This window comes from Rhopalosiphum padi, chromosome 2 (assembly GCF_020882245.1).
Source record: "Rhopalosiphum padi isolate XX-2018 chromosome 2, ASM2088224v1, whole genome shotgun sequence".
Classification (NCBI taxonomy): domain Eukaryota; kingdom Metazoa; phylum Arthropoda; class Insecta; order Hemiptera; family Aphididae; genus Rhopalosiphum; species Rhopalosiphum padi.
The window spans coordinates 47,278,680-47,297,667 of NC_083598.1; the positions used below are offsets into that span (position 1 = coordinate 47,278,680).

The following is an 18,988-nucleotide window of genomic DNA, read 5'->3' on the forward strand; positions in this document are numbered from 1 at the left end:
TGTGGAATAAAAATTTTAAAGTATTATATTTAAGTATATATGTTATTATTACTATATACAAGTTTTGCTATTATGGATGATCGCTTATTTTAAAATTAGCTATTTTTATTTTCACCATGACATCATTATTAATTCATGATTTTTACATTCGCGATTATTAGTTTTACTATTTTGGTCTAGAGCTAGACCCTACATTTACGGCGCATATGGATTATTTTATTCTTTCCTTTTTTTAGCGTCCAATTAGATTTTACCGGTTTGGGTTATTTTCTAGTGTAAACCAATTCAAAATTGGTGGACTATATTCCTGTATTTTTGATTTAATTTATATATTATTTTAGTAAAACCTTAATAATAAATAATAATAATTTAATTATAGCTAGTATAAAAAAGTTGTAAGTATATAATGAATTCCTTTAATATAACGTGGCTTCTGCACTTTGTACAAATTATACCTACATATTTGTAAGTTCATTTTGGAATTTATAAGTTGATGGATTCGAAATCATCGACAAAATTAATTTTAAAACTAGATTCCCTAGTCCCTAGTTTTATTCAAATTCACACCAATAAATTTGTAAATTTTAAAGTTTAATTTGTAAGTACGAGTAATTATAATATTTTAAAGTCGGTAGTTTGATATTATTTGTTTCAAAGTAGGGGAGATAGTATAGAGTTAATTTCTCACCTCCATAATTAATTTTATCCGTAGTTTCAAATCCATGAAATTTAAAAATTCCAAAAACCAACTTAAAATTTTTATAGTGCATTATAATAAGAGAGGAGACTAACTCTACACACACTTTTATGTGTCCACTAACACCTCACTCGGTTTTCTTTCTAGAAATTTTTTTTTTAAAATCAACCTTTACTATTAATTAATACATATTAGTCGTCAATTTTAAGAAAATTTATTTTTGTCTATCATATCACAGAATGTAATTTCAATAAATAATATTTAATCTATTCAACGGACTTTAACAACTTTGTCTAATTCATCGCAAGATTTAGATTTACTGTTCCTGAAAACATAAAAAAAAAAATAAATTACACAACCTATTTGATTAATGGATATTATAATATCGAATCAGAAAAATATTTTATGATTTACCTTTTGATGAGATCTCTTCGTCCAACTTGAATAACAATCTGACCACATTTGACTTCTTTGAATAGCGCAATAGCTTGAGAATGTTTGAAACCATCCAAACTTTTGCCATTTACGCTGATAATTTCATCACCTGTGACGTTTATAATACGAATAATTATATAACATATGAAGAAGATTCATTTAGTTTTAATATACCTTCTTTTAAGAGCTGGGATTCCGCTGCTTGACCAGTAGGAAAAATCGTTTTAACAAAAATCCCCATGCTTCCTTTAGGAGAGTCAATTCCACCAACGATACTGAATCCTAAAGACTTATATCCTGGTCCTTTGTGGAAAACTACCGTTGTTAGAGACATAGATAATGATCTAGGTCTTGGTAATCGAGGTATTTGGGTATGTTTGGGCCGAGTTTGATCTAAATGCACCGAGAATTTTCGCATTCCAGTCATTTTAGGTTTTTCATCTAACTTAATTTCTGGCAAAGATGATTGTCTAGAATAAAGAGGCTCGTGTACTTCTTCTGACTTTGCCGGGTATTTAGGAACAGTTGGGGGTTTTTGAATCAATAAAACTTGTTCTGTATTTGAGGTTGGTTGACATTTAGATCTAGAAACAACAAATTCTACGCTATACTTGGATGAACGCAATATCGATTCCACATCTTGTCGTCTTAAGCCCTTTACTCTAGTACCATTGATTTTTATTATTTCATCTTGAACACATAATTTACCATCCCTGAAAAAGTGAAACGGTATATTATTTTTTTTAAAGACAATATGAAAGTATTATATCTTACCTAGCTGCTGGACCTGATAAAGCCGTAATATATAATGTACGGGTTCTAGAAGAAGAGTCTCGACACTCCACGTTAACTCCAACATCTTCACCTAGGCGTTTGCTAAGCCGTATGGTTTTAATTTCAGTATGTCGATCACTAGGACCTGTGCAGTTACTTTTTTTCAATAAAAACCTTTGATAAAGACTCATATTTTGTTCCGGTTTTTTACATTCGTTACACATCAACGATAAGACCTCCACATTTGATCCAACTTGAAGTTCTTTAATATCCCCTCTTCGTAAACCCATCCTAATATTTTTTCTAGAAAATTCATCATTATCAACTGAAGATTGAGATTTAATTGATCCTCTAGGTGAATCTCCGCCGTTTCTAGTAGAATCACTCTCATAACCACTTTCATCAGCTTTTATTATCACGCGATTTTTTTCGTCAATTTTATTTATCATAAACGTTTCACCAAAGCTTGTATGTCTTCTTCTTCGGTTTTTAGTATAAGAATTTTGATTTACTCGATTTGTAGCTTGATTGAACACATTAAGTAGGTCTTCATAATTAAGAGTCTTGAGGTCATCAATACTTTTCTGTAATCCTAATATTTTTTTATTAGAAATAAGATATTCTAAAATACACTGTTCTTCGAGTGGATTCTCATCAATGTTGACAGATAATGTCGTTCTTTTAATAGACATCATTTTGGGAGGAATTATTTTTATTTTTGAAGGGTTTTCCATAGCGTATAAATCCTCGAGACCTTTTTGACATTTTTCTTTTAGCCAATCTTGATCTTTCTCTTCTAAAGTTCTTGGTTCTTCAATACTTCTAATACTTTCTATTCTTGAAATACGTTTATTTTGGTTATTATGTAATTTATCAATATAATTTTGATGAATTTCAATATTTTGATTATTTATATCTTTTGTAGATATAGGTGACCATTGTCTTCTACGATTAGGAGAAACTTGAAGTATTTCTGAAGAATCACTTCTTTTTAATTGATCCCATTTTCTTCCTACTTTTTTACCCCAGGTTGCTAAACCTAACATTAAATACGTAGTATATAATTAAATTGTAAATAATTATTAAACAAATGTTTTGAAAAATTTACTTTTTTTTTGAGGTTTTGGTGAACCATTATCAGGTGTGGTACATCCTTTTGGAGTTGTATATCCAGGAGATATATCTCTGTGGTCCTGTTCAATAGGCGACAAACTAACGAGTTGAGGACTCGGATCTGAACAACGCCTTTTGAAAAGTCGCATGGTTGTATATATCAGCTGAAAGTTATATTATGCAGAGTTATTAAATATATATATAGTTATAGTTGATAGTAGTAATAGTTTATAGTTGATATATATATCAACTATATTACATATTATACATAAAAAGAACCTAACATGATAATTTCGTGAACGTTTCATAATAATATATAAAGTGAAATACAATTATAATATGAGTAAACTCGTAAATACATTAAGTTCATTAACATTCGAGAAAATGAGATTTAAACCAGTTTTATATTGCTGTATTGAAATGTTTTATATTATTAGTTTATTGCTAAGAGAAATGTACAGAATTTCCATGCGGTTAACATGGAATGCGTTTATTTAGTAATATTAATTGTATTAATACATATCTTCTACTTTCTATAACAAAGTTCAAACATAAAGGCTTCATGATAATATTGTTTAGGTCTATAATTTGATAAGTATACCAATCAATAGTTTATAATAATAGTTAATATTTATTGTTGTATGAATTAAATGGTACTTAAATTAATATTTTAAACTTAAAAAATAACTCGAGAACATTATTTTAGTATTCAAGACTTAATATTAAAACACGTAGGTAATAGTAATAAATTCTATTAATATAATTTATAATATTTTTTTTCATATACCTACTCATATATTCTAATTTTGTTTTTATCTATTTTCCCACGGTTCATTTCCATAGTACAATTTGTTAGTGGGATTAAAATAAATAATACGAAATTTACAGTTTTCTGTTTTTATATAGGTCTAATTTTTTACATAGTAGGTACTTAAATAATCCACAAATTAAACATTTAATGTACGTACCTAACAGTTTCTATAATAAATAAATAAAATAGTTCTTAATATAACCTAATTAAGTTATAGGACTGTATTATTAAACATATTCTTGTTTCATAAAACGAATTGATATACTTTTACGAAATGTTTTATTAAAAGAATAAAACATAAATTTTGCCATTTTAAAGTAGGAAAAATGTATACCTATTTAATAATTACATTTTTCATAAACTTCAATATTAAGTTGAAAATTGTCAAATAGCCTATTACATATTTATAATTACATCTATACTAAAATATAGGTATGTAGTTAATAGTTATAGATAGTTATCAATTATATAGTATTAATTGGGTTAAATATGAGCGTGTCTACAGGGGTGCTGGGTATACACACCTGCACACCCTGCGATTTCAGCAGGTGGCACCCAGCACCCATCTGCACAGGCTCATCGAATATAGATAATATATATAGATTATAAATATATATAGCCGTCATAGCTACACAGACAATAAAATAACACTAATCAAACTTGTAGTTATATTAGTTATAGCCAGTTTTACGTTTTACAGTAACTGCCATATCAGCAAGTGATAAGTGACGATTAAATGCCATATTCAATAGGCGATACTATATAGCAAAATGGTTCAAATGTATTAGACCGAAAATAAAAATTGTAGTAAATCAACTTTTGGAAAAGTTACACGATATTGTTTTTACTTCCATATATATCGTGTATTTCAACAATACACAACGATGCCTATAACTTTAATAATTATGTTTTTAGCTAACTGACATATGTTACTTATTTAATAAAATTATATTTATTATTTATTATATATGATTTTATTTTAATTAATTATTGACATACATTATATAAAATTTGAAATTTGGGAAAGGGCATATTTTTTTAGTTTATACTCGTATTAGTTATAATATTAAAATCATGACGAATTTGAGAACAACAAAATGTTTTCGAAAAGCGGGGCTAAAGCTTCTTACCAGGTTTCACCCTCTGCGTAAAAGATCTAGACACGCTCGTGAGGTTAAGTATAGTATTTTCACATTATAAATATAGGTATCAATTAAGTAAATTACAGACAATTATATTTATATACATTATATTAAAATAGCAAATATAATTGCTAATATTAAATTAAATTTTTATTTTAAATATGTTAAAAATATACAATCTGCAGGTTGAATTAATTAAAACTTGAGTCGTTGAGTTTTAAATATTTTAAAATTCAATACACGTCATAATATTAATAAATGTAAATAATATTCGTTGTATAGGTTTGAGGTACAGCCTACAGCTAAATCATAAGTCACAACACAAGATTTGAAAAGGTTAAGCATAATTTACATTTGACTTTCAATTTTACTTTGAATATCAGAGTAAAACCTCGAAAACATAATGTAACATGATTATCATCTGTAATGTTTCTAGTATGTGTATAGTGTAATTAAAAAATATTTTTAATACAACAAAAGTATAAAATAGGTATGCATTGTTAATTTGGTGTAGGTACATGATACATATAATATATTTATATTTATTTATCAAACATTATTTTTAAATAGGTACTTAGATACATTTACCTACTTAATATTCACATTATAAAGATTTTAAAATTTGTGTATGTTATTTTGTTATTCCCAATATAATTTTAAAAAAAATGAATTTAAGTTTATGTCAGTATATATGTTTATGTTTTATTAATTTAATGACAGTAGCAAGTCTATAAATTAATAAAAAAAATGTTTAATTATTTTTAAATGACGAAAGTTAAGTAATAAATATCGATAGCATCACGTTTTTTGATGCCTACTTCAATGCATTTACCTACTTTATAGCCACATTATAGGTAAATATATAATGGTAAACGTTGTTTATATACGCCAGTTTGAAAGTTTGCCAAATGTATATTTTTGTAAACCACTGTCTGCGCTGAATCAAGTATAACATTTGTTCATGCATTTTTACACATAATTGGCACCATAGCAGGTATGTTAGGCTACAGTAACTCGGTCGTGAATAAACTATTTGATTTTCATAGTAAAATCATTAAAAAATTGTAACGTAGATATATGGCATATATTTATTAGTGTGCCTACACGCTCTGTATATTTCTCATAATACTAATTTAACTAGAAAGAATTAAATACAAATTATGCGATTTAGTACTTTTAACATACGTATACCAAATTACTATACTATATGACCCTCTTGAGGTAAACGAATCCAAAATAATAAAATAAACTTGCATAATACACTCGTCAACATTAAAATCAATGACCTGGCAACATTTTCATCGCATTATTATATTATTATCGTCAATCGTCATTATTGTTAATACAATCATTGCTTACATTATGATGTTTGTTGAGTGTTAAGAAAAACTACAAAGATCTATGATGAAACAACGAATCGTTACAAGTTTATTACGTATAAGTATTATTTATAACACGAGTTAATGTGGTATGTCGTTGTACTTGACCGCCCACTGCAAAGAACTGAAAGAAGTCGTTTTATATAATACAAATCGATTCGTAGGTACCACCTTATGTACGCACAGGTGACCGGATAGGGGGCGACAAAAAAATAATAATAAAACCTACAGGTTATAGACAACGCAGACAAACAACTAACAAGCCATTTCGTTACTAATGTCAGTGGTACTTCCGTTATGTTGAACATCTATTAGAATATTAGACATATATAATATAAAAATATACCTTTATAACAGTTAGTATAATATTATAGTTACAAGAATATATATATTATTATAGTATAGAATTAATAGAATAACTAAACCTAACTTAAATGTTTTATTTTGAATGTTTATAAATTATATATACATATACATATTATAGTAATATATACAATGGCTATAGCCTATAATATATAGCATTTGTTTTTGATAGGTTCGTCAAATTTTAAATGTAAGTGTATACACAATATTGTGTTCAGTCACCGATCGTCCAATATCAATAATTTTATTTTTAATATTTATTTAAAAATATACAATCTGTAAAGATATTTTTACAATAAGCATATGTGATGCAAGGTATATATATAAATATATGTAAATATAATATATTAATAATAATATAATATACATAGGTACATAACAATAAACAATAGATCGAAAATGCCTAACTAAATACGACTAAACTCAGTCAACTTTTACTTAATCAATATTCGGTAATAATCAGTGAAATAACGATTGCATATAACTTGGATTAATTAATTAAATATATTATTGCTGTTATATTATAAACCATTTACAATTACTTTATTATTTTAATACATAATAGGTAAATAAAAATCTGTTAAATTTCGATTTTATACATTAATTCATTATAAATTAATATATTTTACATTATTTGCTATATTATTATATAAAAAATACTTAACTTATAATATTATAAACAACTGTAATTAATTTTTAATAAAATGCGTTTTGAATAATGTTGAATGGACACGGCCGGTTAACTGCGTGTTCTTTGCTTGGGAATAAACACCGGGCACCACACCTATATGTAGTAGTATATATATATGTAGTACCTACAGTGCCGTTTGACCAGAACAAGTACTGTTATAAGAGGTAAACTTAGAAAACTACTACAACCGGTTTTTGTTATAATATCATTATAAAAAGGCTTTATACGTGACCCGCGGGAGAAGTCCATTCAGCAGAATAATTCCGCACACTTCAATATTTACATAATATTATAGGTACCTCTACGTCGTAAAATATTTTATTTAAAATACAAATAAACCAATCAAAATACACAAGAATAGTTAATTATCAGACTATTTGTTTGAGTTATGACTTTTGATTTCTGAATATTGATTAGTGATTACTTATATAGTTCATAGTTGTATGGCTATATTATGCCACTGAATTATAATATACAGCTGATCCTAATCTTGATATTTACTTAATTTTGCATACTTTATAACTAAACCATTAATTAGTTGCTGATATTTGTACCATCCATTGTGATCACTGGTCGCGACCAATACTGTACCCAGATGCCTACTACTTAGTATTTATTGTTCTAAAGAATTCAAATTATTTGTTAATTGTTTTTAATTATTATTAATGTATACCTTGAAACACCATAGTCTATAAATATTATGTTCACTGTTAAAAAAATTATTTTCATACTTATAAGTTATAATTTATTTATTATATAACATTATATATATATATATATTAACATTAAAGAAAACAACCATATTTTAACAAAACCCATATTTCAAATATATACGTAAGTATATAACTATGTATATAGCTATATACTATTTAAAAAAGTAAAAACGCTTAAAAACGTAATAAAATAACTTTTCAGATGTTATTGATTGTAATTAAAAATATTATATATATTTATATCACTTAATCTCTCCACATTTATAACCTTGACACAAAGTTTCACAATTAGACGCACGGAGTACCTACGTATAATAATATATACTATAATGAAGTCAATTTCAACTCGAGTATACTAAATATACAAAATACAAATTGGTACCTAACGCAAACATAACGCCGGGTAACCCATCTTCAAGAGGTAAATAAAAGTTGGGATACCATTAGTGAATACCATATAGGGTACATAAGATGTATAACGAAGCGAAACAATGTAAGTAGTGGTATACACATATAGTTGAAACTTGACATGAACTTTGAGAATTGTATTATAGTTAATATCTCGATTTTATTTAGAATTTAGATTGATATTAATATAACATAATTTAATAAAACTGGAGGACTTACTTTGCTGTTTATTGGTTATTTCTTTATTATATACCTATAGTCCCTACTATTAGTTTAGTTTATCATTGGTATTGACAGAATATTGCAAAGTCCCATACTACATATCTTATAATATATTCCTATTTCCTATAAATAGTTGATCGCTGATGATTTCAAAGTCGATCCTTACTCCTTAGTCATTTATTTATAATTTGTTTGAACATTTCATGACATATTTTATCAATACTATATTTAGTTGTACTAGTATATGTTACGCCGAATTCATGAAATTGCCGATTTCGTGAAATCAGCAACGTTGTCGCCGAATACGTGAAATCGGCAATTTGGCTATCAAATTCACGTAATCGGCAAATTTTGATTGCCGATTTCGTGAATTAGGCAGACTTTTTTCTGCCGATTGCATGAATTCGGTAACATATTATTATGACATAATTACCAATAGTGGATTATAAATAAACAATAATTGCACGCGTGCTGATCGGCATTACCACGCCGTAATCTTTATTACCTATGATGATAGATGCTATGATACGTACAAGCATTTTATCTTGGTCATTGAGGTCTTTTTATTGCACGTACATGTCCTAAATCATGGAAAAAATAAAAACTTAGAGTGGGGCTGGAGACACATTTCCCCAGACCCACCAATATCATTGAAATCATATTTTCAAATTTTTCTTGAACCATCATTTAGCAGCCAATTAGCAACGTTTGTTAGGTGGTAACTGGTATCAATATTTTTTGGTTAAAATAGGATAATATTTATGGAAATTAGTATTTTCTATTTATTTGGAATTTTTTAATCAATAAAGAATATTATTTTTTATGAATATAAACTAATAATATTACATTTAACATTCAATAACTTAACAAGATTTGTTAACTTAACTTTTTTAACTTTTTTTTAACGTTTAAACTATTTTTTATATACATACCTATAATATTTATTATTACAATTTGATTTTATTATATTTCTGGCGTTTTATACATTTATTTAAATTAAATTATGTTTTATAATTTTTTAAGGAGGGTCTTGCAGATTTCACGCGATCGGCAGTATTATGCTTTTTAAGTTGCCGATTTCACGTATTCGGTGACAACGTTGCTGATTTCATGAAATCGGCAATTTCATAAATTCGGCGTAACATACAAGTATTTAGTCAATATATTTTGTTTAAAATGTATACCTATACATTATGATTTATAATATAAATTTAATTATTTTGAGATTTGAGATACTTTACACATTCATTTTTTTTTTTATTGAAATAAGCTATCGAAATAAAACAACTATCATAAGAATAAGTGTAGTGAGGTATTCCATTCAAAATTATTCTATTTTCAGTATTCAATTCACCCGGTATTTCATCAAAATACATTTTTTTAATTTGATTACAGTATCTGCATTATATGTTACGTATCAGAGGCTTGGTCATTGGGAGGGCTGAGAGGGCTGCCGAAATATCAAGAAAATTTAAAAATTATTTTAATTTTTTATGGTCTATGAAAATTGATACAGAAATCTTAAATTGTATTTTACAAAAATTGATCAGCCCCCCTCCCCCGAAAAAATCCTCGCTACTTAACTGTTACGTATTATGAATATATTCTAGGAAAATGTTGTTTACGTTATAAAACTATTTTTTTTTTCAATCGATAAAATATACAATTAATCATAATATGTTATAGATATCTAAACACTTTTATAAATATTATACGAAACATTTTGTTAGTTAAAATGGTTCTATACTGTGAGATGAATTTCAAAGATATTTACTATTTAGGGCCATTTTCCAACATAATTACAAAAATATAAAATAGATATAGGAAATTAAGAATCAACTTCATCATTCCTGGTCAATTATTTTACGTGAGACGTGAGTATCCCACGAATACTTTATACATGATATGACCTATATTTGTTATTCGTTCTTGATACTATATAGGTACTATACACAGTACCGTCTTATTCTAGTAACCTACCTAAAGCTAACGTGTGAAAATTATTCAAGTTTTTATTTATGATTCTCTTCTCTCACCGCGGTTTAACTATATCTTTTAGATTATAATTTTTTATTATACTATGCAAATATAATATTTAATAACTAACTGGCCTATTGTATTGTTTTTTTTAAATTTTAATTATATATTATTAACTCATCTCCATTTTTAAAACAGTTATTTATTGTCATTCAAATAATTTAGTATGGATATGATTGACCAGCTCAACCTAAAATAATAATAACAATTTAAAACAACTTTGAACTCAATCCAAACTGGCAATTTATATAAGGTGTAAGATATTTAGTAAAATTAAATAGTTTTGGGTAAAAAATGCCTTACATTAATTTATTTTGTATAATAAATACAATTTAATAAATAATGATTCTGTGGACTTGTGGTAGAACTTCGAGAATGACAACCAAATCGCGATAATCTCGTGATAACAACATATAACGTCATATTATGACAGTGTCTGTAATCTGTTGTTCGAACAAACATGATAATATAAATTAATAAGAATGGTATGATACTATGATATAGAAACTCTATATACTATATAGGCTTTCTAGTATTATGGTTTCTGAGTAATTTTCGTGATAATATTTTATAGTTTATTTATTTTCGAAAATATTCTCATGACTCATCAAAAGTTGATTCAGGACTTACCCAACCAGTGGGTAGCGAACTACAGTTTGAGAAGCGTTGGATTAAGACATACAATTATTATTTATAGTGTCTAATTTTTAGTAACTACATCGAATTATCGTTTATTGCATAGCATATGTTTTGGAACGACATAAGGAATACGTAATGGCTAATGGTAAAAATTGTATTCTTTTAAAACGTTCTGTTTGAGTTGTTTGTACGCACAATAGTTATATAATAGTATTATAATGTCTGCAATACTGCAAATGAATACCCAACATACGGTTTGTGTTCGTTTAACCTTTAGGGTACATGACATCTTTCTAATGTGCAGATGACGGCCGTCGTAAACACGAGTTTAGTAAAAATACGATAAATGTTTATGAAATGTCTATACCACCTATAAAGAACCAAATAAGAAAAAATAATTAATTTTAAAGATTTTAATATTTTATTTAGTCGTTATATGAATAATCGTTTAAACACTTAAATGCCAATGGTGTTTAATCACAATAGTATTTAATAGTATAAACCTTAAATAACATAATATTACACTATTATATAGTAATAAATAATAATCATATATTCATGAATCTATAATCCATAAAAATATACCAAATAACGTAGTTTCGTAGTTGGCGAGGTGTATATATATAACGTTAAATATTTGCATTGACGTAATATTTATTTAAATTGTTTATTAAACTGACACTATCATACATTATTGACTATTATACCTATGTAAAAATAATTTTAACTAGAGGAAAGTAAAAATAATGTTATAACGTTTACTACTTATTTTGTATAATCAATGAATTTGTTGCATTATTAATTAAGTGTTATATATAGCCATATAGGTAGGTACTTATATAAGTCATAAATCATAATATTATATTTATCTAACTATATTTTATATTATTAATATATTTGTAGGTATTATTTATTTTTAATTACAATTTTTTTAAAACAAATTCTAATACCAAATTTTTTTCTTGTTTTGATATATACCTCTAATCTTATCAAGCAGACAATGATATCGACGATTTTTAAACAGAAATATTAAAAGCATTTAAAATTAAAATTAGTTGAGCGTTGAGCGAAAAAATCGTAGAATAATCTGGACAAACCACTATTTTTGTATAAGTAGTCAATTATTGGTTCTATATTAAATAATTAATTAGTTATTATATCAACAAAATAAAAACAAAAATTAAGTGAAAAATAATACTGATATTTCATGTCAAAAGAAAACCTAACGTTTTATATTACTCTTATTATAATAACATTATCTAAACATGTATCATTGTAACTGAATAACCCGGTGAAACACAATTGCGTACGATTTTTAACTGCAACTTTGAAGCGCCGTTGCCATTTGATTTAAACTAATATAATGTACGATTTAAAATTTAATCCAAAAGTTTTCATTGAACTGGATCCCATCCTTCTGGAAGCATTTACAAAAATGTTATCAGTATTTAAAGGTCGGATTAAAAAATTGGAAAATGCTGATTTAATTCGTATAATTCATTATTAATACCTTTTATTATTTTTAAACACTTTGACTAGTCATTTTTCAAAATTTAATTTTTACTGATCACAATTAAAAAATTAAATGTGCCAACGTTGCACAGCAAATCATACGCGATCGTTTGACTTATGGGGTAAATATTAAAATTAATTAATTAATTGTCCAACGTACGAAATCGTGTTAACGTACGCAATCGTGTTCCCAAAAAAGTGCATCGTGCGCAATCGTGTGGTACCCGAATAACTTGGCTTCGCTCGTGTGTTAAATAATCCATTCGTATATAAACTGGCTTATTTATTATAATTATCAAACTATTTAAAGCCTATAGCCATGTTATATATAATATTTTTTATAATTTAATTGATGATATTTATAACTGAAATGACAAATAAAATGAAATTGAAAATAATAAAAGTGATTTACTCGTAGGCTCAATTTTATACAACCTCGTGAAAAAATATCGTTAAATTATTTGAGTGACACGCTAAAAAACCGTAACCTTAAAATACAAACCCTTCTCTCCCTCTCCTCAGACAAAATAAAGTAATAATTGGGCGACGTGGTGACACTCAGAAAAGTATTTGGAATATCTCTGTTGAAAAAAGTTAGGCCTGTTCTTCTTTTATATATAAAAGGATAACATTAATACATTATCTATATGTATCATTATTAGATATGATTTTTCATATCAAAATATAGTATTACGTGTAGTAATTTTTCGAAATCAAATACTTTGAATAACGTTTTTATTCATTAATAAAGTTTTCTTACTAGGTTAGTTGCCAACTAAAATAATAATTTTTAGTTATTTATTTAATGCGTAATATAATCTTTTTAAATGTGGTGATTCGTTTATTTATAATTGGTGTGCAGAATATATAATAGTCTTATATTTTTAATATAAGATTTATATTAGAGTGAATAGATTAGGTATAATTTATTATTGAAATAAGTATACCGTTTTAAAACTAAATGAAAAAAAAATCTAAAAAATTGACTAAAATATTTTGTAATGCCTATTGAACATATTATAGTTCTTATTTTTCATATGAATTAAAAATATATCTACAGTATACAGTATACAGTATCTACAGTATACCTTCAAGAAATTTAAATGTTATATTTATATTGCTATAGGTACTCGTAAATAATAAATGTATACCTACTATAACAATTTATATGTTATTAATGTTTTCTATTGTGCCTTCCGTTACTAGAACTAATAAAAGAGCTTCAATTTTCCTCTTTGAGGATGGTATTTAATAGAAAATTTGATCTACTTAGTACTTTGGTGGTCAAAAATAAAAATTCTAGGTACTTTTCAAAATAATCCTTAAAGTACCTATTTCATAAATTATTAATTTACAAAAACGCATAAATATAAAATATTTATAAAAAGTAATTTAAAAAAAAGTAATTTATAAAAAAATTATTTTTATTAAAAAGAAGGTTATTCAACATAAATATTATTATTGTAGTAATTACTTACAAAAGGTTGCTTCGTATCATTTAAAAATTCATTGAACATAAAATCGTTTGATAGCTGTTTATAAATCTCCACCATTCCCTTGCAACCTCTTTTATGCAAAGGAGAAGCTTCATTGACCCGAATTGAACAATTTTGTTTTATAATACGTCATAGCCCATAACTCATGAGCATTTTATATTCTGGGTATGGGTTCTAGTTTGTGGGTCTATACATTTTTTACTGTGATTTTCAGTTTTATCGATAAATCCACTTTAGTTTAGATTTTAATATAGGTACCTACTTTCCATTCAGTGTACATAATACTGGACCCTAGTTCTACTTCTCTGATAATTATGATGGGAAATAGTGTTTTTAGTATCATTTTTAACAATAAAAAATCGTCTTTCTAAAATATTATCGTGCTGCCAGCATAAGCCAAATCTACAGCCCTTGTACTCGTGTATTTCTGTTGCTTATGTTTGGATTTGGATCTTAAAAATATTATACATATATCTATAGTCTATACAGTATACAATATAAATTTTACGCAATTCCTAAATAAATTATTCGTGTAGAAATAATTTTTTTATATTTTTTTTACATAATTTATATGATGTATTTATTAAATTATCGATTTATCGAGTGTGCAGGCTAATTATGTATAAATATAAATTATAATAAATAAATGTAGTACAATATATTATAGTAATGGTATGCGTCAGACAATTTCTAAAGAGTTCACATTAAATATGGTTTTAACTGTTTTAAGATAAAACATTTAAAATTTTAAAGTTTAAACATTTTTTTTTAACATTCATTTAGAAAATATACAATCTGTAAGGGTAATTTACAATAAGCGTATAATATGCGGTGTTTATGTGTTTTTACGTGAATTTACATGAGTTTAAGGAACTATCCAACAGTAGTACTTATGACGCGAGTAGTTTATAAACATAAATTTATTGTAGGTGTTATCGTGTTGATGTGATTTTTATTTTTAATCTTATTTTATAAAATCTGATTCATGGCAATTACCCAAATGCTTGTTTACTCATTATATGTTCTTCTTAAAACGCTTTATTAATTTAATAGTTACCTATAATCTATGTATTGGAATTATATTGCATTTTAGTATGTATATATTATTATAGTTATAACCGCACTTAGCACTATTATTATTAAATGTGTAAATATTTCACTCACTTAATATAAGTGTTCTGCATCCACACCCATTTATATACAAAAAATAATAAAACCAGCCTAGAGGCCTATATAGATAGACAGTGGGATTGTTGTTCGCCTTGGATATATTTCAGCAATATTCCAGATTTTATTATAACCATATTAATTAAACTGTTACCTATATAATATGCAAATTATTTTTTTTAAATACAATTGAATTGGTACTATAATATAAGTTTAAACTAAAATATTATTTACTATTATATTGATAGGAAATCAATTATAAGCGGAACTTTGTTTACTATATTATAATGTTATATTATGTTATTTAAATTTTAAATGATCTTAGAAAAAAATATGAATACATATTTTTTCGATATGTATTAATTATGTAGCTAGGAAAGGTATGGGCGTATGGTATAATTAGTCTTGTAAATTGCATTACAATTTTTGTTTCAGCTAACTGTTTTTGGATATATTTCATGGTAAAATAAAAAATGTCTAACATTTAGTTTTTTTAAACTTATTAAAAATGTATTGTGTACACTGTACATATGCTATAGAACTACCTATTAGTTAATTTTTTTTAAATAATTTAATAAAAAAAAATAATATATAAGTATAATTTATAGTTAATTTATATTTTTTTTTTATCTGTATATAAACGTATAATCGATTAAAATTATTAAGAAAATATAAATAAAATAAAATATGCAACTCCTTTATTACTATGTACAATAATATTGTACATTTAAATATAAAAATTAATACTTTTTATTTTTTTTAGAATGATTGTAAACTTGTATAAGATACGGAGGATATATTGATAGACATTCTAGTATAATACATTTATATTTTATGATTATAATAACAATAATAATATCGGACTGCCGGAATATAATTCAAAGGAAATAATAGAAACCTTGATAATTCGGTACGGACCATTGATTTTATTGTAAATACCTGGCTCACATCTCTCTATGACTTTGATGTGTGACAGTAATAAAACCGTAGACCTCAGAAAAATGTATATGAATACAAAATTAATTTATATTGTAATAGAACCACGGTTCACGGATGGTACTAGCTGATTTTATGTATAGGAAGATACTTCAAGTCTTCAACTACTATTACATTGTAATTTACTTATTGAAGAATGGTCATTGAGAATGAATAAAATAGCTAACAGCCAATAGGTCATGATTAGGTCATCGATCATCGCAGCCAACCGATCACTTGGTTAGTTATTACTATTACTAGATGATGAAAATATTGTGATCAAAGCTTTAATTTTTGAACAAGTATAAGTTATTTCTAAACGAAAAAAGTACACCTATACCTATATAATGAAAGTTCCAACATATATAAAAAAAAAATTGAATTACACATGTTATTTCTGAAAAATAATGATAAAGTTTGGAATTTATGCAGATTTGGAAATGTACCTAATTAGTAAGGTTAATACAATAATAAAGATACGCTTAGATAGTTTAGATTAAGTGTCTTTAACTCCAACCCTGTTTATATTTGAGATTTACGAACATATTTTCAGCATACCACATATATTTTAACACATTTTTATTACAAGCATAAAACCCAGCAAGATTTTTAAAGTAATAGATGGCCCGCTTTAAAAATTGAAGATTTTGTTATAATATAATATTATAAAGTTATACACGTATGTACTATACAGAAAGTAATGCATTTAATTTTATATTTATTAATGTAATATATTAATATACTAATATTTATCTTAATGTGAACTATTCCTAGTGAACACAATTTGTTTTGTATTTGTTCGCGCAGCTACCAAAAGGAATTGTTTTGTCATGTAAATTTTTTATTTTCCTCTCCTTTCATAAAGCAGTTTTATCACTGATAATTGATACCATCTTGCGCATAGACTGAACGCTACATTAATTATTTAGTGCTCACTTGAAAAGTTTACAAATGAGAGGTAGAAAATATAATTACAATATACGCAAATTAATAAAATTATTTGATGAAAAAAAATCAATGGTCTTAATAAGTTTAGACATACTTAAAGATTTTTCCGACCAAAAAAAAAAAAACATTTCTCACTCCAATCAGAATCTAAAAGAATTCACGTGTTCAAGTTATATATATATATAATGTATACCTACGTCACATTTTTTAAAGAGGTACTTGCTACAATTCAAGAACTATTATTGATATTGGTATAAGTAATACTTAGGTACCTCACTAAAGTAACCTTAATATATTACTATCATCCAATGAGTATATGACTAATGAGTACTGACTACTGATTCAAGATCGATACCTACGCCATACTCGTATACTTACATACATAATAAATGAAAAAGCAGGGCGAGAATATTGCTAGATATGCACGAATGTTAGTTTACTCGTCTCGCACACTTTACATCGTTATGATAATATTTAATTTTCATCACATTCAAAACAATTCTGAGCAGATATCTGTTAAAACTTCGCTTGTTTGGAATTTTTATATAATATTCTTTTACGATTATAACTGCTATACAATTTTACTTTTTATTTATTTTTTTAATCATTTAAAAAATCATTTAGACAATTATCTAAAATTCCTAGTATTAGAATTTTAAACTAATACGTGAAAAAATGTTTAGAACACTCCTGATTTCTTTCTATACAGAAAAATATTTATAGAATAAACATTAGGTAATAGTAAAGATAAAACGTACGAATTCTGAGAAATTTTGAACTACTTATATCATTACGACCAATAACGTAATTTGATTATAACAATATAAAAATCAATTCCACAAAATAAATGCATCATACAGCTTATTTACCTACCTATAACAGTATAACCTATACATGTAAACTATAATATATATATATGTAGTTATATAGGTGTTTTATATCTTAGTTAAATTTAAAGCAAAATATAAAACAGGTTAGTTGAAAATGCAATTAAAATCAAATTTTTTTTTTAAATAACAAAAAATTAACTTACTGTATTATTCCATATAATGACAAACGTTTTTAAATGTAAATGAAAAAAATAAATAGGAAAATACTACGCACGCCGCAATTATTATATATTATACTGTTACAAACACCCAACAATAACAAACGTGCGCGCACGACTGAACAGAACAGACTAAATACTAAATAGAAAATGGTATATACACTCAGTACTCAAGTCCCGCAGACGCAGTAAACAGCTGCAGGCGGTCTGTCGTTAGTGCAACAGTAAAAATATACCTTGCACAGCCAATGGCCATTCTATAGACAGGTTTTTAACACTTTCGCGACATCCTCAGCCCGAGGGTATTTTTATTTTTTGACTACGTAATAATCACAGAAAATAAAAGTCAATGGTACATTTTATCACTTATAATCATAATGATCACTTACCTGAATACGTCCACAGTTTTGAAATATTC

The 18,988-nt window shown here is 26.1% G+C and overlaps 1 protein-coding gene across 1 annotated transcript; it reads right to left on the minus strand.

Annotated features, from left to right (window-relative positions):
- Window positions 1-895: 895 nt before the first annotated feature.
- Window positions 896-18,713, minus strand: LOC132919715 (PDZ domain-containing protein 2-like). Its single transcript, XM_060981509.1, has 6 exons — window positions 18,556-18,713; window positions 3,015-3,183; window positions 1,907-2,945; window positions 1,307-1,845; window positions 1,112-1,241; window positions 896-1,022 (listed from the first exon to the last, which is right to left on the minus strand). Exons 2-6 carry the CDS (start codon window positions 3,166-3,168, stop codon window positions 968-970), a joined length of 1,917 nt encoding a protein of 638 aa, XP_060837492.1. The 5' UTR covers window positions 3,169-3,183; window positions 18,556-18,713; the 3' UTR covers window positions 896-967.
- Window positions 18,714-18,988: the final 275 nt, after the last annotated feature.

Excerpts from the sequence above, each read along its gene's own strand:
- LOC132919715 (XM_060981509.1), bottom strand. The coding sequence starts at position 3,168 with ATGCGACTTTTCAAAAGGCGTTGTTCAGATCCGAGTCCTCAACTCGTT. Across the intron at positions 2,946-3,014 it reads ACCAAAACCTCAAAAAAAAA|GTTTAGCAACCTGGGGTAAA; the intron begins GTAAATTTTTCA and ends ATTTAATGTTAG. Across the intron at positions 1,846-1,906 it reads TTATCAGGTCCAGCAGCTAG|GGATGGTAAATTATGTGTTC; the intron begins GTAAGATATAAT and ends TCACTTTTTCAG.